Source organism: Xiphophorus couchianus, chromosome 7 (genome assembly GCF_001444195.1).
Source record: "Xiphophorus couchianus chromosome 7, X_couchianus-1.0, whole genome shotgun sequence".
NCBI classification, from domain to species: domain Eukaryota; kingdom Metazoa; phylum Chordata; class Actinopteri; order Cyprinodontiformes; family Poeciliidae; genus Xiphophorus; species Xiphophorus couchianus.
In genome coordinates, this window is record NC_040234.1 from 16,515,343 (window position 1) to 16,538,022 (window position 22,680).

The 22,680-nt window shown below is 38.1% G+C and overlaps 1 protein-coding gene across 1 annotated transcript in view; it reads left to right on the forward strand.

Moving 5' to 3' along the window:
• Positions 1-3,743: 3,743 nt before the first annotated feature.
• agps (alkylglycerone phosphate synthase) overlaps positions 3,744-22,680 on the forward strand; it is a 35,507-nt gene continuing 16,570 nt past the window's right edge. Inside the window, exons 1-12 of the mRNA XM_028023054.1 lie at positions 3,744-3,992; positions 9,273-9,362; positions 10,469-10,559; positions 10,657-10,777; positions 10,865-10,939; positions 11,649-11,720; positions 12,550-12,629; positions 14,355-14,435; positions 16,092-16,217; positions 16,764-16,872; positions 22,035-22,162; positions 22,394-22,445. Of these exons, the coding sequence (XP_027878855.1) occupies positions 3,796-3,992; positions 9,273-9,362; positions 10,469-10,559; positions 10,657-10,777; positions 10,865-10,939; positions 11,649-11,720; positions 12,550-12,629; positions 14,355-14,435; positions 16,092-16,217; positions 16,764-16,872; positions 22,035-22,162; positions 22,394-22,445 (1,222 nt within the window). The 5' untranslated portion in view covers positions 3,744-3,795. The remainder of the gene's footprint in view (positions 3,993-9,272; positions 9,363-10,468; positions 10,560-10,656; positions 10,778-10,864; positions 10,940-11,648; positions 11,721-12,549; positions 12,630-14,354; positions 14,436-16,091; positions 16,218-16,763; positions 16,873-22,034; positions 22,163-22,393; positions 22,446-22,680) is intronic.

Below are 22,680 nucleotides of genomic sequence, written 5' to 3' on the forward strand. Positions count from 1 at the left end.
GAATCTCTAGCTATGGCTCAGCTCGTTTTCAGTTTTCTTAGCTTTTTTTTTTATTTATGAGCTGATCTAGACCACCTCGTGTTGGATTGCAGCTGGTTCATGACGTCTACCTATTTCAGGTACAGTATTGCTTGCAGAACTAACAAATTTATGCATCACATACTTTGGAAATTATTGCCATGATTTCTGGTTGAGACATTCTGCTGTTTGTTCTATGATATGATTTTTGCATAATTGAAGTTGCTGCCAGCTGATAAGTCTCCTAACTATACTCAAACTGAAACAACTTGATACTCTTGACCTTCTTCAGCCCATTTTTCTTCCTCTGTCTAAATTGTTTGGGGAATAGCTCATTTTCAGTGGCTTTTCTTTAGTGTTGAAAGTTGGTGAAGTTCAACAGGTTGAGCTGTGGATACACAAGAATCTAATAATAATGAGAAAGACATAAGCAGACTCTTAAAATTTGAATCATACATGCCAGTGTAGAGATTGTGCAGATGTTAAGTTTGCAACCACCCAGATGTTCAAGCCTGATGCACTTTATCAATGAGGGGCCTTGATGAAAACTGTGCAAACTAAAACTATATTTAGATAACTTATTTCTGTAAAAAGATCAAACCTGTCTGCCATCACTGCGTGTGTGTGTATGTGTCCATAGGGTAGCCACATTGCAGCTATGCTCCGCAGGCCCTGCTTCTCCAAGCCCGTCAGCTACATTTTGCTCCATATTTCTTCACAAATTACACAGGACAGTCAACATGACTGTTCAGCATTACTAGGTTTTTTTTCTTTTTTTTTTCTTTTACCTGCAGGTTGAAGGAGCACCTAGTAGTGAAGAGACTAAGGCTCCACACAAGGACAAACCTGTGAGGTGGCACTGCTGTGGCTTTCCAAATAAAGTTCTGTGATACACTCAGACTCTAACTCCCTGCAGTCAGTGCATTACAGAACTTTGTTTTGGGAGTGAATGCATCTGCAAACATTTGGACATTTCACTTTCCAGTATAACATGGTGTGATTTATATGTTTTACATGTTGATTTATTAAAGTTTTCCTAATGTCTTATGTCTTTTTTGTGTTCTGAGTCTTATTTTTTTATGGAGAGTTGGGGCGGTTCTGTGCTGTCTTTTTATGTGTGTTTCGTCACTTAAACACTATAAGCTTATGTTAAAGTATTACTTAAAGGAGAGGGAAGGTACCATATGGAAACACTAATCACACTGCTCAGGTGACTGAGGGAAGGTGAGGCAGAAAGGTAAACAGTTCTGCCACATGTTTCAGAATGTAATGATTCTGAACTAAGTCAAACAAATGTAGATTTATTGGGTTCGGTTAGGACTTTATTTTCATAATCTAGTATTATACGTGTCAGTTTCCATTTACATTCTTGATAATTGTGTCCAGAAATAATTTCTATTTAAACTGAGTTAATTTTGAGTAAAATATCTTGACATCTGCAAACTGGCTGTAATAGAAATTCCAGTCTCCACAGTCTGTGGAGCATTTTCAACCGGTAATAAGTAAGCAAGGCATGCTGGGAAGTGGTGCCTTCAATGGTCTGTCTCGTTTGCTATTTAAACAAAGTGTTAGTTTTACATCTGTGAGGAAACTGTTGCTTGGAAGAGGGAAAACCCTAAATTGTAACTCTTTGATTTTGGCAGCTACAGTAATTACAGGCACAATTGAATTTCTGTTATGTATAGTATCTCTTCCCAAATTAAACACATCTAAAAAATGCAATATCAAAGAATACAAATCTACAAAGGGCTGGTGCATTCATCTATATAAGATAATTTCCAGTGCTTTAAGATGTGGTGTTGTATATTTTGAAATTTACTGCCAAAAGATGACAATTCTGACGATTATGTCTCTCTTTTTGCCTGCACAGACCATATCTACAATGCCTTTTTATTAAAAAGTCTTAAAATAGTTAAATTAGTATTTACAATTGATTAGAAAGTATTTCAAAAACAATGGGTCAAAATTACAGATGTGCATTTTTTAATGTGGCACACATATTTACAAATACTTACAGTTTTATGAGGTAAATTAGACTTTCATTGAAATTATAACTATAGTAAAGCAAGCATCGGACAATTCAAAGTGCTTTATCTACACTCAAAACAAAGGAGACAAAATAAAAATGTAACATAGAAAAACTATTTAATTAAAATAAATTAGATTTAAAACTGAAACAAAATAATTATTTGCCTTCATGGAAAAGCTTAAGTAAAAAGTAACATTTTTTTTCCTGTTTAAAAGAAGCTTTGGTGAAAGTTGAGGAACTGGTCCCGCGTAGATAATGATCTAAGTCCTTTACACGGTTCATTTTGTCAAATTACTATATAATAATATTTATATTATTTGAATATATTGGTAATCATCTAAATTTACTTTAAAAAGTTATTGAATTGTCTCCAACATCAAAGTTACAAACATATTATTAAATGTTTTTTTTATATCTTTGCTTTGCTTCATTATAAAAAGTAAAATATTAAACATTGAAAGGCCATTTTAAAAATAACACTATTAATAAGATCAAAATTTAGTGGCTTAGTTTTATATCATCCTTTATATCAGAAACTCAAAATGGACAAGCAAGTACAGCAAAACAAGAGTTTTACTTATCTGTGAATGTTGTTCACTAACCCAGCCCAATGAGCACAGCTGTAGCCCATATTCCTGTTACATCTGTTTGTGGTGACTCTTTAAGAACTGACTTTGCTTTGTAAGCTAAGCCCGTTATCCCTGTTAGTTGTGCACAGTTTTCTGCCATACTTTTCCCTTCCACTCAATCTTCCATTCTTAAGCTTACAGAGATTTATCTTTGGACAGTCATTCAGCAATAACTTTTTGAATCCACCGTACTTGTGAGAACTGTCAGCTGGGTAACAAGTAAGCTGTTTTTTTCATGTAAGATAACATTTCTGTAATTAAAATACTTTTTTATTAATTTTAGTTAGACGTGAGAAAAAGCTTTCAAATTAACAATATACAGAGGTTTGAAATATATCATCTTTATGTAATAAACATTTAAATATATGGATTCACTTCAGCTCAATAAAAAATACTTCAAGCCAAAGGGAAATTAAATGTTGCAGCAACACATCTTCCAAGTATCTTCAAATAGTCATTGTGGGATGCTGTGGCTAGGATGGATCTACAATGGCGATCAGTCTTGCAACAAATTTTGAGAGGACATTGTTGATGTATGACAGTCTCAGGACTGTCAAAACATGCTAACAGATCAATATTTGGGCAGTGAGGACAATGCTTCACAGAAACATGTTCTGGATGAAACCATCAATTGTTGACAAGCACTGCTAATCCACCCCATTTGCTGTTACCACTCCTCTTTAAATGTCTTTCTGTCCGTATAGCTGGAAAGCAGGACAGAGAGAAGTTGGAGTCGGGGATCTGATCCTTTCCCATTATGATTGATGGCAGACTTCTTTTGAACTTTCTCCTCTCTCTTTTTGACCCTGCTCAGCATCAATGAAGCTTCCTGTTCAACTCCCCTGGGATTTGGAGTAGACACTGATCAGTTGTTCCTAGTTGTAAAAACAGTAACATGTTGTCCGCGGCTGTGCATTATAACTACTGTCTGACAGAGTGAAAATCTGATTTTTTATTTATTTTTATTGAATGCACCTTTAAATGCCTTGCCAACGTAAACATTGTGGCATGAAAGCGACATTTCCTGCATGATGTGAAGGCAGCACACTTTCTCTGCGCTGACCTCTGACAGGCGAGCTCCATGAGATCAGTTCCCTCCCTCCACAACACGGAAGCAGCATGGCGTCCAACGGCAGCGGAGAAGAGTCCGGCAGGCATCAAACAGCACGGCACAGACTAAGCGTTATCGCCGGGCATCTACAGAGACCCTCAGACCGTAATGCGGCCCTCCTCGCCGTGGACTGCAAAGCACAGGGGAGCAAACCGAATGTCAAAACCAGTGACAGGGACGAGGGGAGGACGGTGCCTAGGAGGAGGTACAAGGCTGTGATGGAGCGGTCCAGCTACTGTCCATCCTTCTTAGCTTCTGCTTGCTGTTTAGTTTAATTAACATGCTAGATAAGACCTAAATGTGCATCGCATAGCCACAGACTGATGCACTCTTCCTCTCTGGACTTAAACAAGGCTGACGAATATTGATAAAGCGGATATAGGTTAGCATGACAGGCTAGGCTAACGCGTCTCTACTACAGAGAAGCCATTCATTTGCTAGTGAGTGGGTGCGGCTTGGAGTTTGGTGTAAACTCTCCATGAGCTTATTATATGGTTTAATTTGTCATGTGAGACTCCCTCGGAGTCAGCAAAGTTGTCCAAGCCTGTGGTATATGTTGACATAACGGCTTATTCCATGTTTAGCTCCCGAGATGGCAAACATTACGAAACTAGTAGGCGGAGTGCCACTTAAACCTCCCCAACTGGTTCAAACATTGAACGTTTACTTAAGCAAACTTTTTATCTTTTTTACCTTCAAATAATTTAGGACTAGCTACGGTATTTGTTTTGTGTTAAGTTATTGGGTGCTTTATAAATGTTTGTTGTAAAATATGTCAGCAATAATTATGTATTACCTATGTAGAGAGTCGGTGAAAACATATCGCTCATATGAATGTCAAAAACTTTAGTCCTCTCCAATGATCTGATTGGCCAGGGCTGGTGGTGGCCTGACTTTCAACCTATTATCAGCTGAGTTTCTGCTGAGGAAATGCCTCCAGTATGTGCTGACATCTAGTGTTAGTTTAGGATAATGATTGTGACTCCAAAATGTCATAAATTGGCCTTGGTAGAGAGTACTGTCATCATGTTGTGACCCACATGAAACTGATATTTTTTACAATATTGTGTCTTCATCCCTATCTGTTTTTACACTGCGATAGCTTGACTGTTACAGAATTTGATTAAATATTTGTTCATTAGTGCTGATATGTTTCTTTAAAAACAAGATTTTATTAAGTCTTGACATTGTGTCAAGCTTTAGTGAGGCAATTAAGTTAGCGGGATGGAAAAACGATACATCTTCAGTTAATTTAAAATTTTAGTAAGCCATATACTCTCAAATCTAGACAAGTTAAAATATATTCATGCAGTTTCTGCATGAATATATGTTTGCATCATTGAAGACACTGCTCCAATCTGTCTATCCGTCTCCCGCTCCATATACACGTCTCAGTATTATTTGCATAAGTATTAATAAGTTGCAGAGAAACCACTTTTAAAGTCACCAACCAGGTTCCAAACATCTGCACCACTTTTCTTTTTGTCACAAATTGATTTATTCAATTGGTGTGTGTTTTTCTGAACATTGACCTTCAAACCTAGTGCTCTCAAACTGCAAGAGTCCTGCCACTTTTAGATCTGTCCCTTGTCCTACACACTTGAGTTACATGATGAAACTGCCTCACTTGCATGCAGTCATACTCTACTGAGCTCATGAGCTGGTATAGGAGCCAGGTGTGCTGAAGCAGAAAGACATTTAAAAATTGCAGGCCTCTGGCCCTCGAGGACTGCAGTTTGAGACCCCTGTTCTAACTTTTGGCAAACAGTACCTGTTTGGGATCTTCTGTTAATTCTAAGATAAAATAAAAATGCTGAACATAAAAACAAAATTGGCTTATAGAGCAAAATTCTAAACTTTGGTGGACTACCTCCATATTCATGTTGAATCAACAAGTAGGAGGCGGTTTAAACATTGGGTGTTTCAACATCGCAACGACCCCAAACACATCCAAACTTGTTTCGGAAGGGAGAAACCAGTTTATCTCAACGCCTCTATTATTACCCTAAACTTATACCTAAACTGTTTTGAAAGTCTATGAACAATGTTTAAAAGCCAGCTCCATGGCTAAAAAAATATTTAATGAGCTTTGCCCTTTATGAAACGAAGAGTGAGAACATATCTATACCCGTAATTTGTTATGCCAGGAGCATGTTGATGGTTACACACAGGGTGTGGTTTCTCTGCAATGTGCTAAAGGACATTTAAGCTAATATCAAATTCATTGTGGAAGTTATAAATTTGAGGTCTTTGTATAATTTTGACAAGCACTGAAACAGATTAAATTTAAAATTCATTCAAAATTTTCACCCAAATTCATCTTTTTGATTTTTATTAAAAATTGTTTGCTGTGTAACTATGTCATCAACATGAATGTCGCTTCACATGCGTAACTAAAGTTAACCTAAAATGAATGCAGATGATGAGTGGTTGGAGCCTTAGCTGTTACGGTGTGTTCAGGTCCACGAAGCAGTTCTTGCATACAATCTTTCCTCTTTGGCTTTTGCTTAATTTTGCATAACCAAATACCTCTCTGTGATCGTAAAATATGTTTTGAGATCTATCCTTACTCGGACTGTTCTTGCATTGTTTCTTAGATGCTTTCAAGCTAAAACAATCCTGAATTGCAGGGTGTGCTTGCTGTTGGAGTGAATGCTTCAGGCACTGCAACTTCCACTGATGCAGTGTTAATGGGATACTTCCTTTGCCAAAGTCAAAAGCTGAAGGCAGACATAGGAGTTTAAGAGCAACGACTTGCTTGAACTGAACTATGTTACAGTAAACCTGGTAGATAGAGGAAGTGGTAGTTTGATTTTGATGCAGCCTAGATTTAAAGTGCAAAGGAAAGCACTGAGAAGTACCTTGGAAAGGATCCTTCTGCCAGATGCTCACGCTGAGCCCCATTTGTTAACTTTCCTTCATGTTGTATCTAATGATTAATTACTCTTCTTTTTTTTGTCATTAACAGCACAACACCTGGCATCCTTTATTTTTTTTTTACAGCTTAGAAACAACAAACCGTGGTGAGGGATGGGGTGCATAAACTTCAAGAAGAAAACTTGAGTTCACATCTCAAGTTGCAGAACCATGTGACATAAACTTGCTTATTGGTTACTACACAGCTATAACCCAACATTTTGGCAGAGGCACACAAATGCAGCTTTCAGAGCTCAGAGTTTTTTTGGCTTCATTAGCTTGAACAGAATTATCAGTTAACTTTATGTCTGCATTTTATAATTGGAAACACACGCAAAGTAGGGAAAGACATCAAACAGTAGCTGAGCTCATAAGAAATACAGCAATCATTCAGGCAAGAATCAGAATAAACCCATTTTCCCTTGACTGGCATTGATTGGTCAAAAGCCAAAAAATCCCCATTTCCGCTAGTCACTAGATACTGAAACATTATTTTTAGTCCAGATGCATTAACCAACAGCATGGATTTTTAAGTTCAGTTTCATTTCATTTGTATTAATGAACATTTTGAGCAGCATTCTACACATGAACTTCACATTTCTAGAGCTAATTAATCTTTACAGTCTTATGATGGGGTCAGTTTGTTTTGACTGCAGCAATCTATTTTTATTTCCACAAACAAAGCTGTGAATCAGATGACCTGTGCCAAAGTAATTTGTCAGAAATGTGAACCGACATTTCTCCTGACAAAGTTTACTAGTTAAATAGTAAAAATAGTAGAATAAAAATCTAAAACAACCATTTCTTGTGCCATTGTTTTGTACAGTATGAGGGTAATTACGCTGAAACTCTGCAGGGCACATAGTTGCACAGCTACACTGGCTGATTTTTGGACTTCTGTAAACTGACTTCATAATGGTCTTAATGGTTGGCTGAGAAGGTCCTGCTAAATTTCCCTCAGCTTCAGGTTTGGCAAACAGGTACATGAACAAGATAAGCAGTGACAAATAATCTCCCTCTCATAAGTTTTCACTCCTTTTTCTGTCACTTTTCAGTACATTGCCTAAATCTTCAGGTTTTCGGGAAGTCTTTGCTAAAATCATAAGGATTAGAGTTGATATTTAAGTGTGCTTCATGTTCCAGTGCCTTCTGGGATTTAAGGTTAGTTTTAAGTGGTTTCTGTTTAATCTGGTGGCCCAGATAAACTCGTGAGCTGTGGACCTTGAGCTTGACGCGTCTGCAATGAAGCATCACCTTCACATGGAAATAAATTGATGTTTACCTCAAAAGATAAACATCTGTCTCGACCCTTCATGGTTCCTTTTTGAAGAATGTAGAGTAAGAAGAACTTTGTACTTGGAAAACAAGACGGAGATAGAGGAATTTCTTATTAGTTTAGGTCAAAAATAGGTAACATATTAAAAAAAAAGGCTTAATGAGTAGGCATTAGGTTCACACAGTATAACAACTGCAAATGAAAATACTAAAATCGCAGTATTTACTCTAATTAAGAATCATCCAAGTCCTTTTTGTTAGGACTTAAAACAATAATTGTTCAGACTTCTGCCACAATAATGGTTTTGATTATTGCATTTTAATTATATCTGGTCAATTATTTCAGATATCTGCTCCGTTACTCAGTCTGAAGTTATCTGCTTCACAGAAATGGCACTTGCAGTTTCAAAACTGCTTTACCATGATAACAGTAATTTATGGCATGGACCCTAACTGTTTTATTTGTTTTTTGCCACCATTTAAGTGTTTTTGAACAGCTGGATCTATTTTTATCATCATGGTTGAACTGTTGCAGCCTTATTTTAGCCATCTGAGTGGCAGTGCTCATGTTGAGGAGAGGCAGTTTTTGTGTTACTCTTTGCTCTAAGCAGCTGTAGAAAGTTTTGGTTCGTCAGTAGTATGTAGAGTCATCACTTTCTCTGTAGAAACAGCATGACGAAAGATTTGAGCATTTATGAAACCTTAATTTTGCATAACCTCAGTGCCAGGACTAACTCATCCCAACTTACAATTCAGACAGCTCTTTCTGTACATGGATATTCTGTTTTCATGCGTTTCCTTGGTATTGTGCTTTTATAAAGCAGTGTGTAAAATATTTTTGGTTTGATAGGCACCCAGAGGATATAAAATGTTTGCCTGCCTGCCAGATGCAGCCTCCTTCACTAATAAAATGGCTCCTAGTCGGCCTGTTTTTAGATGAATGGAGAAAGTTTCACCAAATTTCCAAGACTGTAATATTTTCTTAGTTCGACACACAGAATTAGGGTTTTTCTGTTGTCAAAATAGAGATTCAGAACATATACAGTTATTTGTCCGTTTTATTTAGAAGGGAAGAAGCTTGACAGAAATGTGTGGATCCATTATTTATTTAAAAGATTGAAGATTAAATAATAATATGCAAAGGTTTTGACAGGTTAAGGTACCTTAAAATAACCGTCGCATGTTTTTTTTGTTTTTGTTTTTTTGTTTAATACAATCTGCTCTGATACTTCTAGACCAAGCTGAAGAGGACAAGTGGCTTTACAAACCTGTGCCAATATTTATTTTTCCACAGGCAGGAGATTATGAAATGGAACGGCTGGGGATACAGCGACTCCAGATTCCTCTTCAACAAAAAAGGCCAAGCAGAATTTACTGGGAAAAGGTAAAATGGAAAACAAAATCCATTTCTCTGATCATTCTTATCAGTTTGTGACTCAGAGAGCCATGTTTGCTCACTTTATTCAAAATTTTTTAAGCTTCCTTTTGTCTGTGTATGACTTACAGCTGAAGCAGTGCAGTGATCTCTTTCACAGTCCCAGCTTTGAACTCAGCTTGTGAAATTAATCAAGTTTCTCCTTCTCTCACAACAGCGTGGTGCTTCTGCCACCTAGTGGTTGGCATTTAAACGGCTCATTGTCATTTGAGAAGGTCATCAGTTGTGATTCTTCAGCCTTCCTAAACTGTTGCTCATTAACAAGAGCGACCTCTCACCCTGTTCAGTTACTAATCATTTGGTATTGGGTGAAAATATTTAGTTTACAGGTACAGAAGGAACAAAGTACCAGTTTAACTGGATGGAAGTGGACAGAAATGAACCCTGTTTATCCTAAATGTTTAGAGTAGAAAATGATAACGTATTCAAAAATCTACGTGCCTTCTGCAGTGTTGGCAGAATTGGAGCTGCTTCTTGTTTTTGTGGTCAACATGGGCATCTTTTGTTTTTTCCAGGCAGAAACGAAACACAGAACTAGAATTACATACAGAAAGATGTACCTTCATTATTATCTAAACAGGATGTTGCATTTCTCCTTTCCTGCTGTCGAAGCACGTCCACCTCTTCTCCTATTCACCTATCTATGACCTGTTGCAAAAATATTTACACAACCTGCATATTTAGGGTTTTAATCTTACTGGAAGGTGAACCTCCTCCCAAGTCTTAGTCTTTCCAACCTCAACATTAAGATCTGGTCTCCTGCTCCTCGGTGTTTGCTGTGACAGAAGGTTTATCAGGATGAAATCTGCTCCTCGGCGTCTTGGACTCTGCTGCTCCCTGATGGGCTGGCCCAGTCTTTGCCAGCAGCTCAATTATGCAAGGAACAGTGAAGGTGATCAGAGGAGCAGGACTGTCACTGCTGTTCTGCCTGTCTAACCTCTCTGGACTTGGTACTCTTTAATTAGTCACCGACTCCTCCCCAACCCCCCCTCAACTAAGCCGTGAATGCACAGTGCTCTGGTGAGTTTATACTCGCATTGTTTTTTCTAACTCAGGTATAGACTGAGTGGGATGATCATCCCTGGCCTGAAGGACTGGATGGAAGGCACGTTTGGTGCCAATTTGCAGCATAAAACTCAAGCAACAGTGAGTCCAATTCTTTTTTTTCCCCATTCTTTCCATTGTGTCTCCAGTGAATAGAAGCACACAGCAGCTGAAACCACAATGTTTTCATTTGTTTCAGCCTGTTCTGAATACCAGTGCTGTGCAGCCTCCTATGCTAAATGAGGCCTTTGTGGAGGAACTGAAGTCCACAGGTATTCCCTTCTCTCATGAAGCAGATGATCGGGTGTTTCGTGCCCACGGTAAGAAAACTCACTTTACCATTTCAATTTTTGGTGTGAAAAAGTTTTATTCATAAACGTCACACTTTTTTTTTTTTTTTGCTGCAGGCCACTGCCTACATGAGATCTTTGCCCTGAGAGATGGAAAAATCGGCCGTGTTCCAGATATGGTTGTGTGGCCAAGTGAGTGGAAAAGCATCATTATGGGTGGGAGGTTGTTTTTCCCTCCACCCACGTAGCATAACTGATCCTCCTGCTGGCTTTGGTGATTTAAAGGGTTAATCTCTGCAGAGGCAGGAATATTAATATGTATGAGTGGAGGCTTAATAGGAAGCGTCAGGGGGGAGGACTGTTGTCATCCAAGCCTCCACAGTCTGGCCCTCCACACTACAATCATGAATTATGTTTCTCAGATTGGTTTTCTCTTGTTATGGCTGGCACTATTTTATCATGCAAATGAGTGTTGACTGATGGCTGGAACTTGATTAGCAACCTCCCAAATGGGCAGCAAATCACCAAGAAACTGCACCCAAACTCAGATGGAAACTGGTGTGAAATATTCACTCTCCAGCCCTTTGCAGCATGCGTAGTTATACGATTCAAATGATTATGCTTGATCTATGATTTTTATTCAGGGTTTCTCCTTACATGGAGCAGCGTATTCAGTCAAGAAAATTATAGGAATGGAAGCATTTCTCATCACCTTTTGAAGCACTCAAGGGCAGTCGAGCAGAGACATTAAAAGATAGCCAGTGTGACTGCTGGTTGCTTGATGTAATGATTCAGGAAATATTGAGTAAATCTGTCTTATTATGTCGTAGTTGCTTAGCATGATGATTATGTTTCTGTTGTTTCGACTGGTGTTTTTAAATAATGGTTACTTTTCTTTCAGATTGTCATAATGATGTAGTGAAAATTGTGGAGCTGGCTTGCAAACATAATGTTTGTTTGATACCTTATGGAGGTAAGTCATGGAATCAAAAGTGTCCATCAACCTTGTAAGTTTTTGCATTAGTTTATGCTTCTGAAACATGTTTCAAAGGCTTTTTTTTTGGAATCTCTGAGATTTTCTGAGATTCCGTAAAACAGACTGAATGTCACAATTGCAGGCAAACTCTCTACACATAACACTGTATATAAAGTATACCAGCCATCAAATACTGCATCTCGTGTTCTGAAATATTGTTTTTCATTGATACTGTGATGCCTTTTTTTGTGATACCATTGTGCAGTCATAGAAATTTTAACAAAGTTGCAGAAATAAATTGGTAAATTGCTCTTCTGACAGTATGTTGTTAAAATAGTGGCGCACACAGCGCTGCTATTTTGCTATTTTAAATTATACTAAATATTTTTGGGACATATTCCTTTAATGTATGAATTGGAATTCCATGCTTTTGTATTTCCAAAAGAAATTTTCTCCACAACTCCCCCTGGATTTTTAACGGGCAACAAAAATGCACTTAACTCAAAAGGGGCATCATACCTAAAGTTATAATATCCAAGACATTTGAGCAAAGCATGAATCTAGAACTTTTGGACACTGGCCTTCAATCACAGTTCATAGCTTATTTAAGAGCTTCTCCCACTGACCTTTTATGTGAGAGTTTGTCTCGCAAAAATATTTTATTGAAGATGGCTGTATTCCGGTCAACAAAAGTTTTTCTTTTATAAATTTCTGTCTAATGTAACCTAAACAATCCCTGATTCCACTTGCACAAGCCTTACTATGACAAGACGAGACCTGTATTGAGAAAAATGTGTGTTTTTAAAGTGTTGTTTGTCTCTCTCAGGAGGGACTAGTGTGTCTAGTGCCCTAGAGTGCCCACCAGAGGAAACTCGATCGATTGTCTCTCTGGATACATCACAGATGGTGTGTAATTACTGGCCTATGTGTATGAAATAAAACGCACCACATATTGTCAGAACTATTTAAGTAAATTGAAATTTCAAATCTCAGATGAGTTTGGCTAAACAGTTTTGAACAAGTTTTTTCAGTTTGTCAATAAAATGTTTGCTCACTGTATGCAGTAAGGAAATAAGAGTTGATTAATTAGGAAATAATACTCAAACAAATGCCTTCAATAAAATACAACGTCAAGCGTTTCAGCTGTCACATATTCATTCACGTGCTTTTCTAAGGAGGGTTTTGGGGCATCATGCATAGAAAGAAACATTTGGGTTTGTTCACCATTTTACTTAAAAGGAATTTCTCTTCACCATTTGCTGAAGAGAAATGTATAAATATTGCTTTTTAAAAGTATCCATTCCCATTGAATTGTTTCAGATTTTGAGATGTTACAACCATAGCCTTTCAGCCTTTTATAGGAACACTTATTGGGTGCTGTTTTGCAAAACAAATAACAATCCAAAAAGTGTGGCAAGCATTTGTATACAAACCCATTTGTTTTTTGTTTGGATGCAACCAAGATGTCAACCTAGAGATTCTGTGAGAGGCTCAGAGGTTTGTAGGAGAACAATAGTGAACTAAGATCATAAAAACCAGGGAAACAGCCAAGAAGGCCATCTCAAAAATGGCCGCCATGTAAGCATGGTGAGACGAAAGCTAGTATTGTCTTGTCTTCTTTAAAGTTTGCCACAAACCATGTGCAGGAAACACCCAACATGTTTAATAAGGTGCTCTGGTCAGATCAGATAAAAAAGAAGAAAAAAATAATATCCCTAATACAAAACACAGTATGTGGAAGGAAACTTAACGGTACAAATGGCCCTGATCACGGCCCTCTGAAACCTGGTGGTGGCAGTATCATGCTGTGGGGATGTGTTTCTTCAGCAGAGATGTAGAAGTTGAATGGAGCTAATTAAGCTAAAGCCTTTTGCAAAAATGGAAAAAAATAGCCTCTAGATTTGCAAATCTGGTTCAGACATATCAGAACAAACTTGTCAGCGTAACTGCAGTGAAAGGCTGTCGGTCAAAATTCCGTCTCGGGCATGAATACAAATGAAAACCACATTTCTCAGAATTAGGTGTTTTTAAATGATCCAGAAGAAGTCACTGTAGCCATGATAATGCTTTATATTCCACTATGTAAAAGCACACTGCAGCCCTTTGATTCAGTGGTGATATACAAGCTGTTAGGATGCTGTTAGAGTTGTTTGGTTCCATAGACAGCAGTGATCAGTGTTGGGTGTCAAGGGCCAGAGGTAAAGCGGCAACCATGAAATCACATGAAAGTAGCAAAGTGATAGGAGCATAAAGTTTATTACCTCTGAGGAGTGATTGATGGCAGAAATGACATGACTTCCTGCAAGTATGGCTGAGCTGCATGCCCAGGGGACTGAACAAGAGGCTTGTATTTGGATTCAAATGCTAACTTCAATTAAGAGAACTGTTATCTTCATCCTGTAGCACATCTGCATGCTGTTACCCTCAAATACCAGTGGAGAAAATATGAGCATCGTTTAAAGAATGGTGTTAGCCAACTCTTTCTACAGAGTTGACCAGGTCTGAGGATTCTTAGCGGCACTTTTGATTACAGCCATTTAAATGACACAAAACCTTTTATATTTGTTTCTTAAGGTTAAAGCATTTGTTTAAAATTTTTAACTTCCTCAATAATTTCCTTGTTTCTTCCAGAACCGTATTTTGTGGATCGACGAGAAAAATTTAACTGCCCACGTGGAGTCTGGGATCGTTGGTCAGGATCTGGAGAGACTGGTAAATACAGTTTATCCATCTGTAATGATTCTCACAAAGAGCTAAGACAGAATACACCAGAACTACACCAGTGCCCCAGCTGTGTCTCCTTTTTGATGCTGCTGGTTCTTGCCTGCTGACCTTGGCTCTCTTTGCTCAGTAGATTTCCTGGGATTTAGGAAGGTAGCAGAGAACAGAGTGCTGAAGGAGGGAGATTAGTGAGTGAGACGGTGGTCGTGAGCAGATGGCACCATCAAGCTAATTCAGAAAAATGGAGCGGGAGCAGGCGTTTGATGTAGAGGAATGCGTGAGCAGCATCTAAAGCAGACGCCACCCCTGCATTTAGACTGAACTGAGGTGATGGAGCAGATGGGTCTGAAATATAAACTGCTTTCCAGAGGGTGACTGTGATAAAACAAAACCTGACTTTCCTTTGGTGCTTCTGGGGAGTATTGTTCTTATTGTTAAAGGTCTTTGTTCTCATTACCATTTACAATCATGGCTTAGATATTCTCCTAATGACCTAAACAATATCTTGAGGGACCATTCATGAATACCATCAGTGGTTGTTTTTAACCTCTCTTGTAAGGTTTGCTTTTCACAAATCAAGTGCATTTTGAGGTGCATTATAAAATTGCACATAAAGTTTACATTGCATTAATATAATAATCCGTCAGAAAAGGGACATTAATATAGAGGGAGAGAGATTGTCCACACCCTGCCCAAAATTTTGGATCAGGGTCCTGACCTATGCCTTTTTACATGATCATTATGGGAGTCCCAGCAAAAACAGTCGTCATGTTTTATTACATTCAAAGAAAAGTTTCATCTTTTAAAGACAAAAACTTTCATCTGTAGTTTTTGTCTTTAAAAACACTCAAATATTCTGTTTTAGACATAATTATCCCCAAGGGACAATTAATTTACAAAAGAATAATTTAAAACGGAGTAAACATGGTGATGTCCAGACACGCACAAAGTCTTTGTTACTAGATGTGATTTTATTGAAAGCTTACAATATATTTTTTATGTATTCTTTTGATTTATTTTATTTTGTTTTTACACATCAAGCTTCAGCTGTATGCATTAGTCAGATATATCTTTAGAACCATAAAGGTATTCAGTTCAAACTCAAAATATCCGCAACTGTCAAGAAAGAGCCATACTGGTGCACCCATAGTACCTCTAGTGAATGAGTAAAGTGAGATGCAATCACCAAAGTAGTTTAGACCAGGTAATACTGAGGAAATAGTGCTTAATTCTATTGCGCTTCATCTGTAGTGTTTTTAAATGTTTACGTACCATTGATTTTTTTATTATTATTGAGGCTGAACATGTTTTGCTGTAGGTTTATAAGAAAGTCCAGTTTAAAGCCTTTGTTTTATATATTATATTAGTGCTACATGAAGACTGTTATTGTTTGCTTTTTTTATTCCTCTTGGGTGACGTGAAGTTGCTGTAAAAATCTACAGAGCTATAAAGCCTAAGTTTATACATTGCTGTTTAACTATAATTGCAGCTACAGAGCAGTAATTATATTTTCCCCCTCTGCTTGCTCTTTTTTTTGTTTGTCATAAAACTTTCTTGTGGCTTTACAGCATCAAATGTTTCCAAGCATTTTTTGCTTTTTTTTTTAAACTACCACAACAGACACATGCTCTTTCACTTTTATCGCAGCTTAATGAGAGCGGCTACTGTACGGGGCACGAGCCCGACTCCATGGAATTCAGCTCCCTGGGGGGGTGGGTTGCCACGAGAGCATCGGGCATGAAGAAGAACATCTATGGCAACATTGAAGATCTGGTGAGTCACCTCCCTTCCCTTTTGCCTTGCTGTGTGTTTGATCCACACCACGCAACGAGGGAACACAAGTTACTGCGCAGTAATTAGAGAGAGCATAACTGGCAGCAGGGTTTTTGACTCAGCCTTCACTTCTAAACTTATATTTTGCAGTAGTTATGGTATAAGTTATGAAAAACACACTACATGAGGGGTTGGTACACAGTCTGGGAAAGTGATATTTATGGAAAAAATAGCTCCTTCATGCTTTTTTTTTTTTTACTGCCCTCTAGTTTTTTTTTTCTCCTTCCCTTTAGTCCTTGTATCCTACCTCTGTTTCCTTCCCTTTGTCCTGCCTCCATTTTTTCCCTTCCCCTCATTCTTTTCTTTCTTTCTTGTTTCTTTTCTTCCTGTTTGTAGTTTTTCCACATTCCATGTTCCAATCCTTCCCACTAAGGAAATGGCCATTGTTTCATGCTTAAATTTTCTATTTTCTATTTGAAAACAAAGAAAGAGAACATAAAGCTCTGCAAAAGTATTTGATTGTTTTGATGTCCTCTGATTGAATAGGTCGTCCATATTAAGATGGTTACTCCTCGAGGCGTGATTGAAAAGAGTTGCCAGGGACCACGGATGTCCACGGGTCCAGACATTCACCACTTCATCTTGGGCTCCGAAGGTTTGCTAACTGGCTTGCGTGTTCTCAGTACACATTAACTTGTGCATATCTGTGAGGACTTTGAGATAAAACAGTAACACCAGGACAGTTCTCAGGTGTAGCATTTTTTTTTACACATTTACTAGCTTTGGTTTAAACTCATCTGAAGTGGTATATGTAAGGAAACAAGGGGAGGGGGTTGTAAGCGCTGCTGCACTCCATCTGCAGTGCCCTGTCCTTGTGAATGCCCACAGAGAATAGTGCCATATGCCAAGTTTCCCTACATAATGAGGGGGTTCAGAGAGGCTTGGCATTGCTATGTTAAACAGCTGTGGATACCAACTTTATATTGGCTGTGCAAAGCTCAACAATCTGCTGCCTGGTTTGGCTGCGGATTGCTGCATAAGTCTCAATTTGTGCTGATTGGATGTGCAAAGCAGTATGTAGGATCGAAATCACAGAAATGTAATTTGACACGGTACATTAGTTTAATACACAAGTAAATTAGCTCTGCTCTTCGTACAATAATATAGCGGCGATACAGATAGACTTGTTACTTTACACATTTGAATAGCCAGGGTTATTTTTTCTCTTTTTTTGCCAGCTTTACTTTCTGTATCCTGATTGTGATTGGTTGTTTGATGCCAACTCCTCCTGCTTTATATGCCCACACACACACACACACACACACACACACACACACACACACACGTACACACCCTCACGCACACACACACGCATTTAAAGGTTGGCAAGGCTGCTTAGCCTTACAATTTAGCAGCCTATTTATTGTTTAGATATTTAAACCAAATAATTTCTGGGTACGTGAAATGGGCTACTTATGGCCCTTTTACACCGAGAGCTACAACCTAGGTTGGTGCAGCTTGGTACACTATTTTGTGGTCTGACGTAAGGGTTGGCAATATGGACTTAGTTTTTTTTGGCATATTTTGTGTTGCTATTGTGATAACAACAAAACTAATGACAAGAACTACCCATTACTTCTATTTTAGGTAACTGTATGGCTGTAAACGTGTGGCAGAGCAGTCATATCCCCACAAACACAAATACTGCTCTTAAAAAACATTTTAAAAAATTTAATACACCTTTTTAGGACACTAGTTAAATAAAGAAGTGGGATTTGTACCGCTAGCCTGCACACAGTAACTGCACTTAGAGTAAGTGTATTTAACCTCCTAAGTTTGTATCATTCATCTTTCCATCAACTCTGACCAGCTTCCTTGTCCCTCCTAAAGAAATGCTCCCCACAACATGATGCTGCTACCACCGTGTCTGACAGTGGGGATGCTGTATTCGGGGTGATGTGCTGTCAGTTTTCCTCAACACTGTGGTTTTTCACTTTGTCCATAATGTTGCATTTTGTTGTCTTCTCACCTGAACACATTTTTGCACATGCTTGCTATGTCCCACTCATGGCTCTGGAAAACGTAAACAATACTTTTAAAAGTATTTTGTAAACAATTACCTTCTTCATTACACTTTTATATAAATGCAAGATCTTCAGAATGCAGGACTAGTAGTTGTCCTGTTGAAAGATTCTCTCTTCTCCTGAGCTGGGGATTACTACCGTTCCTCCTAAGTTACCATTTGCTTCTTGGCTGCTTCTAAGATGAATGGTTTTCGTAGCTCTGCAGTTATGGCCATACTCTTTCCATTTAAAGATGATATATTAAAGGTCAGATTAAAGGTCACTTAATCTCAACCTGTCTGCTGTGTTCCTTGGTCTTCTTGATGCTGATTGTTCACTAATGTTCTCCTGCAACTTCAGAAATCTTCCCACATAAAATCCCAGCTGGATTTATACTGAAAATAAATTACAGCCTCAGTATAAGAATATAATTTATGTGGACTGTTAATTAGGAAACCTCTGAAGGCAGTTGCATGCATGGGACTAAATTTATGGGTATCAGAGTAATTCAGTCCTGAAAACAAATGCTTGCCAACTTCTCAGATTTTTATTTGTAAAAATCATTAACTGATTTTCCACACGCTTTATTGTCAGACAGAACTTTGTGTTGCTCAGACACATAAAATGCCACTAATATATATATATAATACCACTAATATATAACTACAAACTACATAGAAGTTTGTAGTTACTTTTACAACAACTACACAATATTTGCTCATATGACAACTTTATGAATCAGAATTAAAATCATAAACAACTTTTATTAATGCAAATCAGCTCATCACCTCCACATACATCCCAAGTTTGGGTTTGAACTTAGAAAAACCAGTTGTTAAGTTGAGGTAGAAAATAAGCTGGCTAAATGGGACCAGTGCACAACATAGAGATAGAACAGGACTAAATCACGTTTCTTGGACTTTGTGTCTCTCTGGGAGACCTAACATTGAAGCTAAAGGTCAGCCCACCATGTAGCCTCATTAAAATGATCAACCTCCTCAAGCTAAGAACGCCTTGCTGCAGTGTGACCGTAGGCCACTTAAACAGCAGCTACTCTGCACCAGCTATGCCCTGCATCCTAATAGCACCACATCCATTTTATTAGGAATTTGTCTGGATGTTTAATCTGCTCATTCTCTGCACAACAAAGGGAACTGTTTATCTCTCTGACCTTGGAGTAGCCTGAATACAAAGCAGTTCTTCCTCCTGGTCTCAACCAGGAGGAAGAAGTATTGGATTGATCACTAATCTCTCCAAAACTCCTTTCAGTGAAACAAATGAATGAGCTAATGCTTGAAGCCAAATGATTATTACATGAGGGGAGGGCGTCACTGAGGTGATTGTTATGGAAAATCTTGTAACACTTTATTTACAAAATGTTGCTGCATCACAGCATTGGTTCTTTGTATTCTCTCTCATTTACCTCCTATTTATCCTCACTCCCACATCCTCCTTCACTTTGTTGCACTACAGCTCTTCCCCACCTCCTTCCATTTCCCCTTTCTCTAAATCCCAATCCATGCTCTGGCGCTCCTCGTGCCTACGAGGAGGAGCGATTGAAATCATGTGTTTTCCATTGGGCCACTAGAGAGCAGCGTGTGGCATATATATCCACTTTACAGGCGCCATAAAAGCCACTATATGATCCAGAATGCCTAGTTATCTGTAATATTATTTAGTAATATGGAAATCAATATATCCATCTAAATAAATGTGTTGTATTTATTATAGACTGAGCCAGAGTAGAAGAGCAGAGAAAAGTAGGGACTTAAAGATAAGCGTTTGCTATGAGCCCCTCAGGATATGTGTAAATTTCCACACTTATGTCAAAAGAGGATACATAACCGGCAAAATAATATAAAGGACTCACCAAAAAAGTAACAGATTGACAGATTTCCAGATGTATTTGATGGCTTGCTTGTTAATGTGTATCAATCTCAGAAAAAATGATGTCTGAAGATTTAAAAGGCCAAAATATGTACAAAATGGTGTACATTCCAATAATTGGTTCCTAATTCGTTATTACCATAAATGTTGACAGAAGTTATGATTTTATGTCACACTATAAGCTATTATAAAGATACTTTATCTGAGGGACCATGAAAAATATTCTGAAAGTCTAATTGATATGCAGAAACTTTACCATGGTTGCTGAACATAGGTTTAACGGTAATAAAATTCTGAAATGCTTAACCCTCTGAGATTATTTTACCATGGTAACCGTTCCTAATCCTCTGAATCTGGTGTGTTTATGTGTTGTATGGACAGATATGAGGTTCTCTATTCTCAGGGATTCCTATTGCTGCAAATATAACCCAACATATACATTACAATTATTTTAATGCTCTCCACATCACAAGCTTGTCATTTTGATACATAGTGTTAACATGTGGAGAAAACACCTGCTACATTTGTTAGATGCTCTTAGGTAAAAGTGCTTATTGTATGTATATATATATATATATATATATATATATATATATACACAGGGCTGCACAGTGGCGCAGTTGGTAGCACTGTTGCCTTGCAGCAAGAAGGTCCTGGGTTCGATTCCCGGCCGGGGTCTTTCTGCATGGAGTTTGCATGTTCTCCCTGTGCATGCGTGGGTTCTCTCCGGGTACTCCGGCTTCCTCCCATAGTCCAAAAACATGACTGTCAGGTCAATTGGTTTCTCTAAATTCTCCCTAGGTGTGAGTGTGTGTGTGCATGGTTGTTTGTCCTGTATGTCTCTGTGTTGCCCTGCGACAGACTGGCGACCTGTCCAGGGTGTACCCCGCCTCTCGCCTGGAACGTAGCTGGAGATGGGCACCAGCAACCCTCCCAACCCCATTAGGGACAAGGGTGAACAGAAAATGGATGGATGGATGGATGGATATATATATATATATGTATATTGCCAGTCTGATATTCATAAAGGAAATCTTAGACTTGGATTATAACATTATGTTTAGTTTGTGAATTAGCTAGGCTATTTTTTATTGTAACCAAGAGAAATGTTTCTCAGTATTCTTTCAAATAGATTATTGACAATCTGGCCCAACAGGTGAGCGAGGGGCAACACTGTAAAACTCTATGCTCTATACAGTTGGAGTAAGCCTTCTCCACCCTATTGCTTTATAGTCACTTAAATGACTTTAAACTGTTGGACCTGTATGATGGAAGATTAACTTAACGTTTTAAAAGAGAGCTTTGTGTCTTTTTCAGCAGGAACTTGAAAAAGACTTTTGCCTAGGTCATAATGTCAGCCAGTGGCTGCTTTACGTGTAAATATGTTGCTGTTGATGGCCCCCACTGCCCTTGATAGGGACCCACTTTATTTCCTTTTGCATTCGTGCAGATAAATCTTAGCTTTCCCCCTGTGTGTGGTAGAACACCAGACCTACCGTGAAATGTGAGACCAAGGTCATACGAATGACCCAGAGGACATGTACCGGAGAGCCTTGTAAAATACTTTTAAACTCTGCTTTAAAAGGCTCAGCTGGTGTAAATTGCATTCAGATACAGAAAAACTTTATTAGTCCCAGGAAGGCAGCATCTGTAGCTTAACCATAAACAAGCCTATGCTCAGGCATGTTCGCAATAAGCAGTGTCAAACATAGAGAAGGAAGAAAAAAATAAAAATGTTTGCAAGTAGATTGTAAACAAATGGCTAATAAAGGACAAAGTGAAACAGAAATGAACACTTTTGACCCAGATCTGAATCAAGTTGCAAAAATAAAAATCATGTTCAAAATATGTTTTTTTGTTCCTCTAGGAACCCTTGGTGTGGTTACTGAGGTAACAATTAAAATCCGTCCCATACCAGAGTATCAGAAGTACGGCTCTGTGGTGTTCCCCAATTTTGAGCAGGGTGTTGCCTGCCTACGAGAGGTGGCTAGACAGGTATGAAGGCCATCGTTTCTTTATATTGTTCTTTGTTACAAACCTGTATGCATCTATCTGGTCACCAGATTTTTTTATGTTTTACTTATTTAGTGATGTTTTTGTTTTCTTACATTATAATAAGATAACCTGATCTAAACCTTCAACCTGCTATAACATCTACACTGTTTTTTGTTATATAATGTTTTTTTGTTTTTTTTTAATGTATTTGAGCTTTATTTTGCTTTCCAGAGGTGTGCTCCAGCATCTATACGGCTCATGGATAATGAACAGTTTAAATTTGGTAAGTTGAGTTTGCTTCTTCATAGTATGCTCTAATCTGTCATATTTCAAGTATGTTGTTATTCATGCCATAAATACTGTATTTGATCACTTTAACTACTTGTGAGTATGACGATCCAAAACTTGAAACCAAACGCTTGATTAGATTAGATTATTTGTGGCCTCGGCATTCTGTCTTATGTTAAGTGGGAGGCTTTAAAAATCATCAAAGATATAAGAAGCAAATTGAAAGGAAG